A 15,934-nucleotide genomic window follows, 5' to 3' on the forward strand; every position below is an offset into this window, starting at 1 on the left:
AGATAGCAGCAAAGCTGAATCTGGGATTCAGAGGAAGATACCTTAATGAAAATGTCAAAACCAGGTTCCTCTCTTCAGAAACAGAAATGGGAATGGGGAAGTTTGGATTTCTGTGAGCCCTCGACCACTGGCTCAGGATCTGGCCTCACCAAGCATTTGCTCACTCCTTCTTTCATTCCCTCACAAATCATGGAAATGAAGAGGAACCTCTCTCACTACATCCCAAACAGCCCCTAAAAAGTAGCATAAAAATAGCACTCCAGGTTCTCCAAAAGGGCTGGCTTTGCTGTGTGCTGGCAGTGAGCTCCCAGCTGAGTCTCTACCCAAAAATAAATCCAGGCTCTGGATTATTTGAGATGGACAAAAATGTTAAATGAAAAGGGTTATGACCCAAACTAGGGAACAAGAGCTTAGGAAAAGACGCCAAGTGAAAAGGAAAATAACATGTGTACAATGCCCAGAGGAAACCTGCCAGGCATCCAGGTTATTTCCAATCATTGCCATCAGCCCCCTCCCCAAAATTATCCTTCCTCCATGCCATTGCCTCTTCAACGCAGCAGCTGGAAGCTGGACTCCACCAGAGCTCCTCGCAGGCAGGTTTTGATCAGCTCTTTGAAAGGAGAGGGGAGGGGATGGAAAAGCAAAAGCAGAGCAAGAGGTGTGGGGGCAGGAAGGGAGAAGAGAGAAAAAAAGGGTGGAAATAAAGAAAAAAAAAGGAGTTCCAAGTTGAGCGCAAACATACTTGAGGTCAGCAGAGTGGGCAGCCATGAGGTTTCTGAGGCTCTTGTCAGCAAGAGGACAACCAGAAAGGCTGAAAGAGAAGAGATGGAATATCTGGATAAGCAAAAAAAAAAAAAAAAAAAAAAAAAAAAAAAAAAAAAAAAAAAAAAAAAAAAAAAAAAAAAAAAAAAAAGGAAAAGAAAAAGGAAAAAGAAAAAGGGCTGGGGCATGGGGAGGGAGAGGGGCAACAGAAGGGGGAGGAAACAGAACCAAACTATCCACATGGTCACAAACTATACCAAAAGAAAATAAAAGTTGTTTTTAAAGTTCAAAGCACGTAGAAAATGTCCACCCACCTGCGGTGAGAGGCATAGTTCCCCGTTATGTGTCCACTGCCATCACAGCCTGGGGTTGGGCAACTGGGCAACAACAACAACAAAGAGCATAAGCGTGGGAAAGGAATGGATTCCCCAGGATCCACGGGTGGGCAGAGCCAGCAGAGCCCCCTCAGGGCCTGTCTGGGGTGTCTCAGTCCAGCCCTGCTCCCAGACCCCTGACACCAGTCCCATCCATCAGATCTTGCTGTGTGTTTCTATGTTTGCATGGATATAAACCAGCTGTTCTCGTTTCAGCTCCCCTTCCTCCCTTTTTACTTCTAAAAGATCATAAGGATCCTAAAAACAATTGGGGGGGGGTAAAAAAGAGAAAAAAATTGTGGCAAAGGCAAAGAAAGTGTTTAAAACCTTTAGCTGATGGGAGGGCTTGGTGGCAGTGGGGGACTGACACAGCCTGATGGGTGGCACAGCCTGACAGACGTGGCCACCCCCGGCTGCTGCCAGGTTGGATCATTCTTGCCATACTCTGGCTGCAGGAATCATCTTGTTCAGATTTCAGATAAGGTGCTTCAGATTTCATCTTTCTGAAATGATTTTTTTTTCCTCCCAGCCCTTACAGTTGCAAAGAAAAGCTTGCAATCACTGTTTGCTGCCAAAAGGGAATGACAGTAAGCCCTGGCTGTGCCTGGGGGTGATGGGCAGATCCAGGTGAGGGGCACCTGCCTGGAAATGGCACACGAACTGCACCCAGACACAGAGCATCAGACACAGCAGGCGAGTCTGCTGCTGAGTTAACTACAGCTAATTCATTACAGCCCCTGGGCCAGAGAGGAACAAGGATATTAAATGGAGAGGGAAGGCTCAGGGCTGCCCATGACACCATTTATTTATTCCAGGGCTTTTTCCATTCAGGAAATTTCTCTACCATCACAATAAAATTAAAGCACAGGAGGACTTCAGGGCTCTAGCTCAGAAACTGCTGTTCACATCACTGGTGAGCTTTAAAAAACCCTTTAGAGCTTTGTGGAGGGCAGCTGGTCTGAGCTTTGCTCATTTAGGGAAGATGCTGCTGCTGCTCTGCCCCCACAGATCTCCTCCCTGCCTGGCTGCAGATAACGAGTGGGTTGGATGAGATCAGCAAAGCAGTGCCCACCAACTCCCTGTGAGATGTGTGGGAGGGTCAGATGCACGGGAAAGAAGCCAGGAACAGCTGGGATGCCTCGGAGGGGAAATCTCCCCATCACAACCTCCAGGCTGATCCTGACGTGCTGTTAGACCAGAGCCAGGTCCAAGTTGCTGTGTTTGGCTCAAACCCTAAATCATTAACCATTCCTGTGGGAACTGGTGTGGATGCAGAGCCATACTCCATCCAATAGGGTAGGTCTGGGTCTGTGCTTCCACCCACTCAATGGACAGACAGATGTGAGCTGGGTCAAGGTCTCTCTCCAATGCAAAATGCAACACAACAGCAAATTTGCTGCAACCTCAGGTCACATTTTGTGTTCCTGCAGTATCACAGTGCTGGGACCCATTGCTCTGAGCCAACAAATCCTGTCTTCTCAATGTTGTGTTCAACACCTTCTTCAAGAAGGCATTGAGCTCCCTTGGGTGCTCTTGGCTCCACAACATCAGCCAGTGTCCCAAAACAGGGGATTAGGACATTGGGTAGGGGCCATCACTGTGCCAGAAACATTCTTGCAGGAAAATACCAGGAAAAACTGGCCCTGAAAGGAGTTTCCCACAACCCTGTCCATGAATTCAGAGCACAAAGCTCTCAGGTTGCCTTCATCACTGCAAAGTAATGTAGGAACATATTTTGCCTCATTGATCAGCAGTTGTAGGAGGATGAGTAAGATCAATCACAGTAGGAAAGGGAGCTACAGTCTTATTTCTATAATGTGCTTTCTAATTTTGTTTCCAACCATCCTGGCTAAGTACATATTAATAGATTTTGGAGGAAGAGACAAGAAGGTACGACTTACGTGAGCAGCTCTTTCTTGATGTCCTTGGAGAGGAATTTCAGCTTGAAGTTGGTTAAAGTAACTTCACCTGGGTATTTTCTCTCTTCAAAGTTCTCCTCTGACACTTCTTGCTCATCAGCTTCCGAGGAGGCAAAAGAGTGAGCAGCAGGTTCTGACTGCAAGGGAAGGGGCAGAGTTGTGGTGTGGTCATTGCTGCTGAGCTGTGGTGGGAAAAAAATCCCAAGTTCACCAAAGCTAAGGGTTAGTGCAGCATTGCCAGCACTCCTGAGCCCCCTGCAAGCACCTCAGAGCACCCAGCCCAGAGATCCAACAGCCTGGAATTTCCTGGGGTTTTAGGAGAATTGTGTAAGCCACGTCTGTAAAGGGATTTACACGTGGCTTTCTCAAGGTCTTGAAGGAATGAAGCTCAGTGCAACCCCCTCACACTCTTCCTCAGCAGCCTCTCTGTGGGCAGAGAGGCAGGTGATGGTCTCAGAGCCAGAACCCCCACCCCATCTGGGGGTCATGGCTGGATTCCCCACCTGCAGGATTAATGTCAGTGCCATGCAGGGCTGTAGCTGCTAATGGCAGATATAAATCATCCTGAAAAACATCACCAGGAGCAGCACTGCTGCAAGGGAGATGACAGGATTTACAATGAAGAAAACACTGCAGACCCAGGACAAGTCAAATGGTGGGTTCTTCCTTTGCAAGGGCATCTCAACAGATCCAAAAAGCAAGATTCTGCCTGGTTGATATCTGATAGCACTGACAAAGCCAGGAATATTTCTTTCCTTGGCTCAATGGACAAACTGGGGTTTCTAGGGAAAACAGGACAACTGTGCAGGCAAACAAGGCATTCAATGTCCCCTGAGCTGTTATTCAAGCATGAAGAGGCCCAGCTCACCTCCTCTGGCTCCTCTTCCCGCTGGCGGTTTGGTTTCGTGTAGTCAATGGGCCCATCCCATTCGTCCTGGCGGGAGGTCTGGCTGGACTGGGGGGAGGTCATGGTGCTGCTCGTGGCACTGGTGCTGTTTTGGCGCTGGGACACGTCTGGAGACTTCATGCTGGGACTACTGCTGCAGCTGCTGCTGCTGGGGAAGGTGCTCTCCCGCTTGCGGTGCTTGTTCATGCTCAAGTCCAGAGTCCCATTTTCATCCACCTCAATGTCCATGGACTGGAAGGTTGGGAACACAACCAATGTTAGCAGCTGCCAGAAGGTCCCCATGGGGATCTTGACCCTGTTTGTCTCTTGCAGTGCAGTGGGCAGGTATTCATATCCCATCCTCTCCACAGTCAGGTGGGAGGAACTGAATAAAAAGGGTTGCTCTTTCCTAAATATTTCAGGAACATGTCATGCAAAGGCACCCCTCTACTAAAATGGTTTGGATTGGAAAGGGCCTTAAAGCTCAACTCATTCTAGCCTCCCTGCCATGAACAGGAACACCTTCCACTATCCCAGGTTGCTCCAAGTCCCATCCAACCAAGCCTTGGCATTTTGACTCAGTTGATTGAACACAGGCATCTAGTACCACTCAGGATGCTTCATGGCATCCAAAACATTTGCCCAGTGTTGGAAGTTCTCTGTGGGACTTTGGCAAAACCTGTGTTCCTCTGAAAAACAGCTGGAGATCAGACTGGACACAACTGGGCAACTTCAAATGGCACCAGATACAGATCGGGAAACAACTGAAACCAGCTCTGAGAATCATGGAATTACAGAATTGTTTGGGTTGGAAAAGCCCTCAGAGACCATCAAGTCCAAACATTCACCCAGCACCGCCAAGCTCTCCACTAAACCATGTCCCCAAGTGCCACATCCACATGTCCTTTAAATCCCTCCAGGGATGGTGACTCCACCGCTGCCCTGGACAGCAAGTTCCAGGGCTTGACCATCATAAGTCATAAATATTTCCTAATATCCAGTCTCAGCCCAAGACTTGGAATTGATGTTCATCTCACATTGGAAATTTGAACCACAAGGCACCTCCACATCACTCAAAAAGCCAAGATTCCCTCCTCTAAACCCAAAGGGAGGAGCCAAAAGGGTGATTTTGGATGAATGCCTGCATTGCTTCTATATTTAAAAAACAAAATGAAAGGAAGGGTAAACCAAGGCGTCTCTCCCATCCTGAATTCCAAGTATGGCCGCTGGGCAGTGGCTCCTGGCCACATTCACCCACCTTGCCAGGGGCCTCTTGCTGCTTGGTGCTGAGATTCTCGGGCATCTCCCAGCAGCGGGTGGAGAGGTTGAGGATGGCGGTGGCCGCCATGTGCGCAGCCTCAGCGTCGTGGGAGTAGTCGAAGCCTGTGGAGGAAGATGAAGTGCTCTTCACGTAACTGCTGGAGGGGCTGTGGCTGGGGGAAGAGGCCTTTGGAAAAGGTTTGGCTGGAATAAAAAAGAGAAGGAACAACACAAGGCTAATGTAGAAGCGGCATGAGCAGCAGGGGAAGGTTAAGTCAGCGTGACATGGTTAATGTATGCACAGTTCCTGGGGTTATTCCCAATCCAGGGGCTGGTTTGTTGCCTGGGACGTGCAACAGGAGCAGTGCTGGCTGCAGCTTGTGCTTGGTGTGAAAGGTTAATTCATTAACTGACTCTGCCATAAATACCCAAAACACAAGTGCTTTTCCTCATTAGAGCTGTTCCTCGGTGGAAGCAGTTAAAGGAGAAAGCTTAGAAAAACTTCCTGACTCATTTTTTATTGTTCTCTCTCTGTCCATAACTTATCTGCAGGGCTGCCTTACCAGGAGATTGCTAGTACTGTGTTTGAAAACTTTAAATTTATAAAATTGCATTAATAGAGAACACATGGTCATAAAATATGAGCTTCCAAGGATGACACTGGTGAAATATGGATTTTCTGACAGCTGACATATCATTTAAATATGCCAGAGTAACAGGATTTATTGCACAGCTGCACATATCCACGCTGCTGCTCTGCTCCTGTGTGTCACAGCAGCAGCAAACCAGCCTGGAGATGCAATTTCTCTTCATAACCTGTGAAATGAAAATATTTCTCAGGGTGGATGCACAATAAAACTTTCCCTAATAATAACAACTAATAATTCCTTATTAATAAAGCTTGAAGCTGATCCCATTTAGGGGCCATCAGTAGTTTCAGTGGGTGCGAACAGGAGATCATCTCATTTAGAACAGTCACAGGATTGTATTCTGAATCAAGTATCAAAATCTTCAAATCCTTAATTCATTCCACCATGCTCTTTCTGGGGGAAACCATCCCCACTTTAGTGACAGGCTCACACAGGGAAGACTCATAAGCTTTGGCCTGATCATGGCAAAACAAAGCCAACCTCAGCTGATGCAGCCACGGAGCAAAGTGATTTCATTATTCCCATTACAAACTCGTAATATAAGACACTATAAAATACTAATCTTCCCCAGCCCTGCTTTCTTCCTCGTTGCGTGCGTATATAATGCATATTGACATTAATGGGAGTTACGCACACACATGCGGGGGAATATAAATCCCTCTGGATGAAGATCTCTTTAAAATAAGTTCTCAGTGAAAGGAGCAGATTTCCCTGCTATGATTGGCAATCATATTCATCCTGTCGCTTTGATTAACTCATTGGAGGCTTGCCCACATGGTTATTCTTGTGTCTGGCTGCTTGTTTTCCTGTCCGGTTTAATCCACATCTTCGAGGCGGGGTGTGAGTATTTGCCAACCCAACCTGACAATATCCAGGATCAGGAGATGCCAATTTCAATTTCACACCGTAGGCTCAGCGATGCTTTTCCATTTCATAAGTATTTCTAGCACTAATAGACTCGCAATCAGCAAATTAGTGAAATAAGTGATGAGAAAAAATAGAAAGGATTATCCTAGTGGGTCTGCTGGAATTATTTTTGTCAGTACAATTACCCTGAAAATTCTTTGCTAATATTGCAAATAACACAATCTATTCAGCGAGAGAATCACTTGTACTGGGAAACAAATTACTTTTCCATCAGCCCTAACCCAGGATGACAGTGGCAGTTGTGCTCTCTGGCCTCCATCCAATTTCATTGTCTGATCCTGTACAGATTTAGTACTGTAATAAAGAGCGCTCCCATTGTAGTGCAACAACCGGGATGCTTTCAAGTACGAGCACTTTTTAGAGAGCAGCTGCATCAGGATTAAACAGGATTGTGGAAGTGGGATTAGCCAGACAGAAAGCCCTCTTGGGGCCGCTGACTTCTACAAAATGGGCTCCTAAATATTTTCTTTTGCCCCTCAAAAAATATCTTGAGGTACACAGTTCGGGTCAGATAACACATTTGCAAGGGCTGTGTCCCCATGCAGTGCCCCTCTTGCCTTTGGTAGCCCGACCCCTCAGGGTTTATTCAGTCATTTCATTTTCACCCAGGGTTATAGCCAGTGCAAAGTCCTCAGAACAGAGCAGGGGTGGTTGGCTATGATAGGAAAGAGCTGGAAGATAGAGGTGGGTGATCGATAGGTAGAGCTGGAGAGCAGAGCATGGCAGGGAAGACAAATGAGGGGAGTGGGTCATATATAAAATGGAAGAGAAGAAAACTGTAATCCATTTAGCTAGATGAGGAAAGCCAGATCAATAGATATGAGCTGCAAAGCAATGGGGACCAACTGAGGACAACTGTGTAACTTATCCTACCTCAAGACATCACTCAGATTAATGTTCCCACCACAGTTCTTCCCAAAGCCAAAGAGACTCTCTTCCAAACAAAGCTATCCCAGCAGCCATGAACGCCCCTCCCCATCAAAGGCACCCACCTTGGGACTCACCTGACCCTCCCCATCCCAGCTCAGCCCCAAGAGTCTCCCATTACCCAAACCACAATCCCAAGAGCCTTGCAACATGCTGAGAAAGGCAAAAAATGCAAAAACCGAGTCCATCCCTGCTCCCAACTTACATTTAAAGGCTTTAGGTGAGGTTTCGCTAGTCTGAATCTTTGGGGCAAGCATGCGTTTGCCAAAAACCTGAGCATCAAAACTTGCATAATCGAAGGTGACCTTGGAGTACTTCTCCAGCTCCTTGGCCAAGTTGGCCCGGGGGGTTGCTGGGACCATGTTGGGCCTGTAGCTTCCATACTGAGGGATCTCCAGTTGCTTCACAAAGCACATAGGCCTGAGGATGAAACAATGAACAGCAATTATTGTTTTATTTCCTTGACGAGGTGACTGTTGAGATGGGACCAGACACAATGGGGGCACAGCTGCACCTTGTTCCTAAAGGCTTCCTGGGGACGAGGAGGCAGTAACAGCCCTTTTGCTCTCCCTCAGCAAGTCTGCATCTGATCTGGATCTCTCAGACTCCAGTTTTATTTTTTCTGTCCTTTTCTACCATCATTTTTTTCCCCGTCTTTTTAAGCAAAACATCCAGTTGTCACCCTCATCCAGCACAATGTTCTTGCAGGCTGTCATGGTGTGGCAGCACTTTCCAGAAGAGAACCAACTTGGGCAGTAACTTCCTCATGGGACCCATGACACAGGGTGGCACACAAAGGCACAAGGACCCCAGTTCAGCTCAGCTCCCTGCTGCAGGCTCACTGCAGAGGCACCAGGGCCTCCCCCTTGCCTCAGTCCCTCCTAGAGACCCGCTGCCACGGGGCTGCCTATCATGAATCAATTTGTCTTGCATATAAATTGTATATAAATGGCCTATTGTTATTCTCCTTCCCGTGACCTCTTTCCACCAGAGAGTTCTTGGAGCGGGAGCTCCTTGGAGCATGGACCGTCCTCGTGATGCGCTCAGAGCGCTCTGCGCGGGCTCCGCTGCAAATAAATAAGTAATTGCTCTAAATGGCCTTTCCAAAGTAGTGAGAGCTGGAGCACCAGGGTGCCCAGCAGTCCTGGGGAGCAAATAAATAAATGAATCAGAGCTCGTTGCCTTTGTGGGAGGGCTGCTCGGGGCTCGCACCGCGGTTTTTATCCCGCTCTCGTTGCAGAATAACCAACCATATTCCAATCCATCTGTAGCCTTGTGAATCACATCAGCTACGGAAGCCAGCATCTATCAGGGACATCCTTAATGGGAGACAGCCCTTTCTCTCGGGAAGAGAGAGATGGGCAAAGTATCAAAATTAATGTGACTGGTTTGGAAACGAGCGGCAGGTTCCTCTCCTCTGAAACCTGCAGGCTAAGGAAGAAAAGCAGGTGGACTTGAATGCACAACTGCCATGGAGTGATTTGTGTGTAGCCTAAATCTCCTCCTCCTCCTCCCCCCTCCCCAAGCCCACCCTTCTTATAACGCTGATATAACAACCAGCCCTGGCTGGCAGTTTGTGCTGCGGAGCAATCGGCACAAGTGCCTTCCGCTGCACTGCTAAAACCCTTTGGCCTGTAGCCTCAGCATTAATTGATGCTACAGAAGCAATTCATTGTCCTCAATGCTCTCCCTGGGATCATCAATTAAATATCTCCCCACCTTGGCGAGACCTATGATCATAATAACAGGACTCAGCAGTATCAAAATACAGCTGGAGCTGTGGCTGCTGTTCCTGGGAGCGTGGCAGGGCAGGGAGTGCTGGGGCAGGGTGGGGACATGGAGCTGAGTCTTCCTGTCCCCCTTACCTGAGTATCCGGTCAGAATTGGAGCTGGTCTTCGCAGGATCACCAGACTGGGTTTGTTGCTTTTCATGTGATTTGGCTAATTTCTCAGCAGCAGCAATGGGGCACCCAGATAAACTGTGGGAGTTGGTTGGGGTTTTTGTGGTTTTTTTGAAGGAGAAGAAAAACAGAGAAGGAAACCAAGCATGAAGAATGAGCACAAAAACCTTCATTTCACAGATCCAGAGCTACATTAAGCCTGTGAGAAAAGTGTTTGCTTCCTCCACACTGAACAAGTTCAATCAACAAGACAAATTCACCTTGCACCTCATCAACACAGAATCATGAAATTCTACAGAATGGTTTGGGATGGAAAGGACCTTAAAGCTCAATTCATTCCAACCCCCCTGCCATGGGCAGAGACACCTTCCACTATCCCATGTTGCTCCAAGCCCCATCCAACCCAGCCTTGAACACTTCCAGGGCTGGAGCAACCTGTGCCAGGGCCTCATCACTCTGACAGGGAAGAATTTCTTCCAATCTAACCCTGTCCTCTGTCATTTTGAAGCCATTCCCCCACCCTGTCACCCCGTGGCTGTGACAGAAGAAGCCGAAGCCGGTACCTCCTGTGCGTGTTGCGGTTGCTGTTGACGTGACCCTGTCCTGTGCACCCGGGCGTGGGGCATTTCAACACGTTCTCGTGCATCGCCAGGACTTGGGAGCAAGAAGGGGAAGGGGAGAAGGGGAGGGAAAGAAAAACAACTTAATAAAAATCAGAGAGGAAAAAAAAAAAAGAGAAAATCATCAAGCCTTGTACGCTGGTTTCCTAGAAATCAGGGAATGTGAAATGCTGTAATTAGAGTTTGTAGAGGAAAAAGTAAAAGATTTACAAGGCAGCAGTGCCCAGGTCAGCACTAGGTTAGCATCTCTGCACACAGCCTGGGCTTCCTCCCCATTTTCTGATTACAATCCAGTTTCCCCCATCCAGCCCCTCCTCTCCACCCCAGTTTTGGAACCAGGTCTCCAGTTTCAGGTAGTTTTAAGTGATTGAAGTTGTAGTTCTGCTTTTATCCTTAGGACTAGTCTTTGTTTGATTTTTTTTTTATTTTTAATCTTCAGGATTATTGCTTCCTGCAGTGCTGACCTTAAAAGTAAAGAAAATAATTTGATCTGCAAGCTTTTGTAAAGCCCACAGCTTGTGTTAGTTATTTATTAATATTTTTGCTTGCATTCCAGCCTGTGAAGATAACTGTCCTTTCTCCTTGTTTCTTCCAGTTCTGTGTTTATGTCAGGTCTGCAACATTAGAAATTACTGATAAGGAAGGGTTCCTCTTTCTTTTGGTCTATTATGCCATTATCATAAACATACAACACTGATTTTTATGTATCTATACAGGGAAAGTTATTTAGGATGCTGGTAGAGAGGTGGAAATGCAATCTCTCTGTGCATATGTATATACAAAAATCTGTTATGAGGATGATAAATATTTTCTGTAGAATAGGTGAATCTTGGTATAGCCCTTTGGGAATTCTGGAGAGATTAGGGCACAGGAGACTCAGCAATCCTGCACATCCTGAATCACTCATCACTCCTTTCCTGCGTGGCAACATATTTGCACAGCACGGTAGAATAATATCCCTTTTTTCCCATCATGATGTCCCAGGTAGGGAAAAATATGCTACTTCAGTGTAAAGGAGGGCTCTGCTTAACACACCTCTGGAGATGGGCAAGCATTTTTAAAGCCCCTATTTGATTTTCAGAGAAGGGATCTCATTCTCCACAGGATGGTGCTAAAAATCCTTTAAGAAGGACAGGACTTCCAAGTAAATCCCCATCATGTTTCCCGTGATTAGCGATAACACTTTGGTGGATAACAGCATCCAGGATCAACTTGGAAAATCACCATCCCACACCACTCCAAGGAATAACATCAGACTTGATGTCATAATCATCCCACACCAAAAACTCTTGTTATACTCCGAGGAATAACATCAGACTTGATGTCATAAAATTCATATCATTTGAGAAATTCCCCCAAGAAAATGAGGCTCCAGACTAATGGAAGCAGCCCTTGGTATGCCACCATGTACTCACTCTCGGGGGGGATCCTGTCTTTGTGCGGGCAGCCGGAGAGGCTGCGATGGTGCGGGTAAAGTCCCGTGACGTGTCCGGTCCCATCACAGCCAGGAGTTGGACATTTTATTTCTCTCTTCTCAGGTCTTGAAGGATCTAAGGATTGTGGGGAAAGAGCAGGGGGAAGCAGGTTAGTGGATTTGGAGGGGAAGAAGTGGAAAGTGCTGAGGATGATTCTCACTGCCTTTCCAGTCAAGCAGGGGGAAACCTTTGGCTTTGGAGGTTTTTTCCATGGAGTTGGAAGCGTAACACTGGAAGTTTCAAAAATTGAAATTGGCAAAGTGATTTTAGGAACTGACACAGCTCACAGCATGGAGACACTCACAGTGACTGAGCAGGCAGCCTGGCTCAGAGCTAGGGGATGCCGAAGTCCCTGCCCTCATGTTTCTGTGGTCAGACTCGTACCACTACTTTAAAACCCACTTGGATTTTAATCCAGCCCTTCTGCTCAGGCTGAAATTTTCAAGGTTAACTGACAATTTAGCCAAGCAATTCCTCTACTCAGAGGGAGGAACCCTTGTGACAGTGTAGAGGACACCATCATTTTATGCACTCACTACTGACCTCAAGGATGTCCCCACCCCTTTGGGCATTGAGGATTTGTGGTTGAATTCCCCCTGTGGGGTGTGAACTCTCCTCACATCAGCCTAATGGTCCATGCTGAGCAGACCAAGCTCACAGAGCTGCATAAGTTCAGCTCTTCCACCAGGGATGGGAAGGAGGGAGACACACAAAGGTTTGTCCCATACCTTTGCCGTAGTAGCTCTTCCGGATGCTGTCCAGCGGTTTGTTCTGTTTGTCCTCCACCTGGAAGTGCTTCACGTGCTCTCCTGGCAGCCGGCTGGGCTCCCGCACGATTTTCACCTGCTCGGCTTTCAGGGCAATGGCTTGTTCCAGCAGCCCCAGGTTGCCCCTGGTCATCATGTCGTACATCTCCGACTCATCCGTCACGGCTGATTTCTGGGAGCGGGCGTCGTCATCCTTGTCGTCATCCGAGCGCACCTCCACGATGACCGAGTACTCGGGCTTGGGGCTGAACTGCCCTTCACAGTGGCTTTTCTGGGGGTCCTGAGAAGTGTGAGGAGCTTCCTCGCAGATCACTTCAGGAGCCATCTCCTCCTCCTCTTCCTCATCCTCTTCTTCCTCTTCCTCCTCCTCCTCATCATCCTCCTCCTCCTCTTCCTCCTCCTCGTCATCCTCCTCATCATCATCCTCCTCATCCTCTTCTTCTGCTTCAGCCTTTTCCAGTTTGCAGGACTCCTCTCCATTCGTGTCGTCCCGGGGCTCCGGACACAACTCGCTGCTGCGCTCGCTAGTGACCTCGATGACCTCCTCCGCGTCCTCCGTCTGGATGATGATCTCCTTGTCGCACTCCTCCTCCACCAACTCCTCTCCTGCATCCTCGCGGACCAAATGCACGACGTTGGATGCTGGCTTGGAGCCCTGCAGCTCCGCTTCAGGCAGTTGCCCTTCGATGGCGAGGGTTTCCTCTGCTATTTGGCCTAAGTTTAGGAGGGAGTTGGCGATTATTTCTTGGTAGCTGCTGTAGTTGGCCTTGCTGGGCCCAGATGTACTTGTTGCTGTGTTTTGTCCGTAGTGGGTTGATTTTGCTGGGCTTCTCTCTGAAGGGGGAAAAGAAGGAATAGAAAGAAGAAGGGGGAAGGAAAGAAAAGATGGAAAAGAACAAAAAAAAAAAAAAGAGGAAATGGGAAAAGGAGGAAAAGGAGAAAGGAGTAAAAAGAGAAAATGAGGGAGAAGAGAAAAGAAGAGGGAATAAAAAAGGAGGCAAAGAAAGTAATTATATAAACTCATAAAATACAACTTTGTTGTGCTTAAACTTAATTGAAACCAGAACCTGGAAGTTCCAACTCGGGAGCATCCAAATTTATTGAATTTGGGTATGGCAAGTGGAAAGAGGATTTCCACATGGGACTCTGATGCACCATCTGCCCCCTGCCACCTGTAGTGCCTGTGCTCCCCAGGCCAGGGCTCCAAACCAGTGAGCAAGGCAGCGTCAGGACCCCAGCTGAAAATCCATGTCCTTCTCCATGTCCTTTTCCTGCCACTCCTCTGCTCTTGGATAGTGGCCAGATCTGTCCAGGGAGGAGGATCCTGCTGAGCCCCTCATGGCACCTGCGTGGGACCCCCATCACTCAGTCAGCTCCTCTGTGTTTTCCATGGGTCTGTCCCTAGGGAGCATCCCTGAAGGAAAAGCTCTCATTTTTAAGACACTGGAGACGCTGTTCCTTCTCAGCTTAACCCAAGCATTGCCACTGTGCTTCTACCCAACAACGGGTCCCCCCAGTAACTGAGGGACCCATCCTGTACATAATCCAGAGGAGCAGTAACTCCTGGCTGTTAACACTTCCTGTTCTTTCTTCACCTGCAGAACCCAGCTCTGCCATCAATAATGATGAAGCACCTTCTGCTGCCTCGGGGCTGTGGGTCTCCTCCTGCTCCATGGCCTCTGCCTCGTCCTCCTCCAGCATCCCCTCGGACTCATCAGAGCCAGACTCCTCCTTGGCCTCGGCCTCCTCGCTGCCGTCGCTGTCGACGTTGTAGCCTTCATCCAAGGCCAGCTTGAGAGGGTGGGATTTCCTCTTGGACACCAGATGTTCGGCCTCAGCATCCTGAAGTTTCCTCTTCTTGGCTAGAGGGCAGCTTTGTAAACTGCAGATGGGATCAAGGAGCAGAGTGGAGGCATTGCTGAGTGAGAGACACCTGGCTACCTCATCCCAACTGGTTAGGCAAACATAAGTGAGACAAATACACAAATCCTACCAAAAAAATCATCCAGCACCCCAGATTTTTAGCTGGTTTAACCTCTGTGGCCACATGTGCTCTTAGACCTTGACTTTGTGCAACTACATCAACATTTTTTCAGGAAATCAGCGCACAAATGCTGGGATGTGGCATCCCGGGACTAATGTTGGGGATGAAACCAGGCAGGGGTGCAGAACTAGCCCCACCTGCTCCAATTTCATGTTTCATGGGGTGATGAAAACCCTCAGTTAAGGCTTGCATGACCTCCAAGGCAGCCAATATGTTCGCATTTGCCTTCCCCATCCATAAAGGCAGACCAAAATCTCTGCCCATCAGCAGCTCCCACCAACCCCAGACAGCTGAGTCAGGCACTTCTGGCCAAGTTTGGGGTCTATAGGAAGGCTGCTGTGAGTCTGGAGAAGCAGATCCCTCCAGAATCCATTGGGGACTGATGGAGAGCCAGAAACAAGAAGATTTGGGGCAGACAAGTTAAGTTGCTGCTCTGAACCAGACTTTCTCTGGTGAATGCCTGTCTTTGGCTCTGTTGCTCACATTTTTCCATCCCCTCTGCCTCAAACCCCACCTCACCTTCTGTGTCTCGCATACTTCCCACGGATATGTCCTGAGCCATTGCAGCCTGGGGTTGGACAGCTGGGGAGGGAAACAAGCAACCATCAGGAACAGCAAGAGAATTAATGAGGATTGTATCACCTACAGTCAGTTAAACAGGTCCTGTGCCCGAGGAACAAGCTCACTGCAAGCAGGAAGTTAATTTCCTTCAAATGGTTCTGTTTGTCCCTTTGAATTCCAAGGGAGGAGGGCAGGAGAGCAGCCTTGCAGTTTGCTAAAAATTAATGAAATTACTCACCCCATTTAATTAGATGAACAGTTTGCTATAGTTTTATGAGTGTGTTTAATTAAAGATTTGCATGTGTGAGAGCAGGCTTTTAAAGGCAGACAGCTACTGCACTCTGCCTCCCTGCTGCTACTCTCCAGTTTTCTTTTTCTCAGGAGGAAAAACATGGGATTTTCCCTTATCTGGTGGCTTGTCAGGGAGCTGGGGCCACTTCCAGTAAGAAATGTGTGTGTTTTGGGGAAGAGCAGACTGCGACTTTATCAAGGAGGTTTTAGCCAGACGTGTTGGATGGAGATCCCCAGGACTAAAATCCTCAAAACCTCACTTTTGGGGGAATGGATGGGATTTAGGTGATGAGATCTCCCAAATCCCTGCAATTTTTTTCTTGCTGTTCTGCAGAAGAGGATGAGTTAAAGGCTTGCAGGGAGCTCTGAGCCCGCTCACAGCCACTGCTGCCTTCACTTGAGCATCCCTCACAGGGGACCACAAGCCTCCCCTGCAGGGGTAATTAGTCCCAGCTTCAGGAGCTGTAAGGGCTCCAGATAAGGAGCATTAAAGCAAACATTTTCTGGCAAAACCAGATTATGGCATTGATTATAGGATGCCCAAGTGACTTGCCTGATGTCTGAGGATTT

At 48.0% G+C, this 15,934-nt stretch overlaps 1 protein-coding gene across 4 annotated transcripts in view; it reads right to left on the minus strand.

The window, feature by feature from the left end:
* Nucleotides 1-15,934, minus strand: part of MYT1 (myelin transcription factor 1) — a 42,538-nt gene that overhangs the window by 15,331 nt on the left and 11,273 nt on the right. For 2 of the 4 annotated variants that reach the window (XM_031057938.1, XM_031057936.1), the window contains exons 4-15: nucleotides 15,032-15,094; nucleotides 14,103-14,350; nucleotides 12,430-13,302; nucleotides 11,642-11,776; nucleotides 10,170-10,260; nucleotides 9,571-9,684; nucleotides 7,911-8,125; nucleotides 5,200-5,324; nucleotides 3,924-4,193; nucleotides 3,038-3,192; nucleotides 1,077-1,139; nucleotides 743-811 (exon numbers count right to left, since the gene is read on the minus strand). In XM_031057938.1, coding sequence (XP_030913798.1) covers nucleotides 743-811; nucleotides 1,077-1,139; nucleotides 3,038-3,192; nucleotides 3,924-4,193; nucleotides 5,200-5,324; nucleotides 7,911-8,125; nucleotides 9,571-9,684; nucleotides 10,170-10,260; nucleotides 11,642-11,776; nucleotides 12,430-13,302; nucleotides 14,103-14,350; nucleotides 15,032-15,094 — 2,421 coding nt within the window. Of the gene's footprint in view, nucleotides 1-742; nucleotides 812-1,076; nucleotides 1,140-3,037; nucleotides 3,193-3,923; nucleotides 4,194-5,199; nucleotides 5,406-7,910; nucleotides 8,126-9,570; nucleotides 9,685-10,169; nucleotides 10,261-11,641; nucleotides 11,777-12,429; nucleotides 13,303-14,102; nucleotides 14,351-15,031; nucleotides 15,095-15,934 lie in introns of all 4 variants that reach the window. The other 2 variants (XM_031057937.1, XM_031057935.1) reach the window with 1 other exon arrangement.

The sequence above is a fragment of the Geospiza fortis genome, unplaced genomic scaffold, assembly GCF_000277835.1.
Source record: "Geospiza fortis unplaced genomic scaffold, GeoFor_1.0 scaffold188, whole genome shotgun sequence".
In the NCBI taxonomy this organism is placed as follows: Eukaryota; Metazoa; Chordata; class Aves; order Passeriformes; family Thraupidae; genus Geospiza; species Geospiza fortis.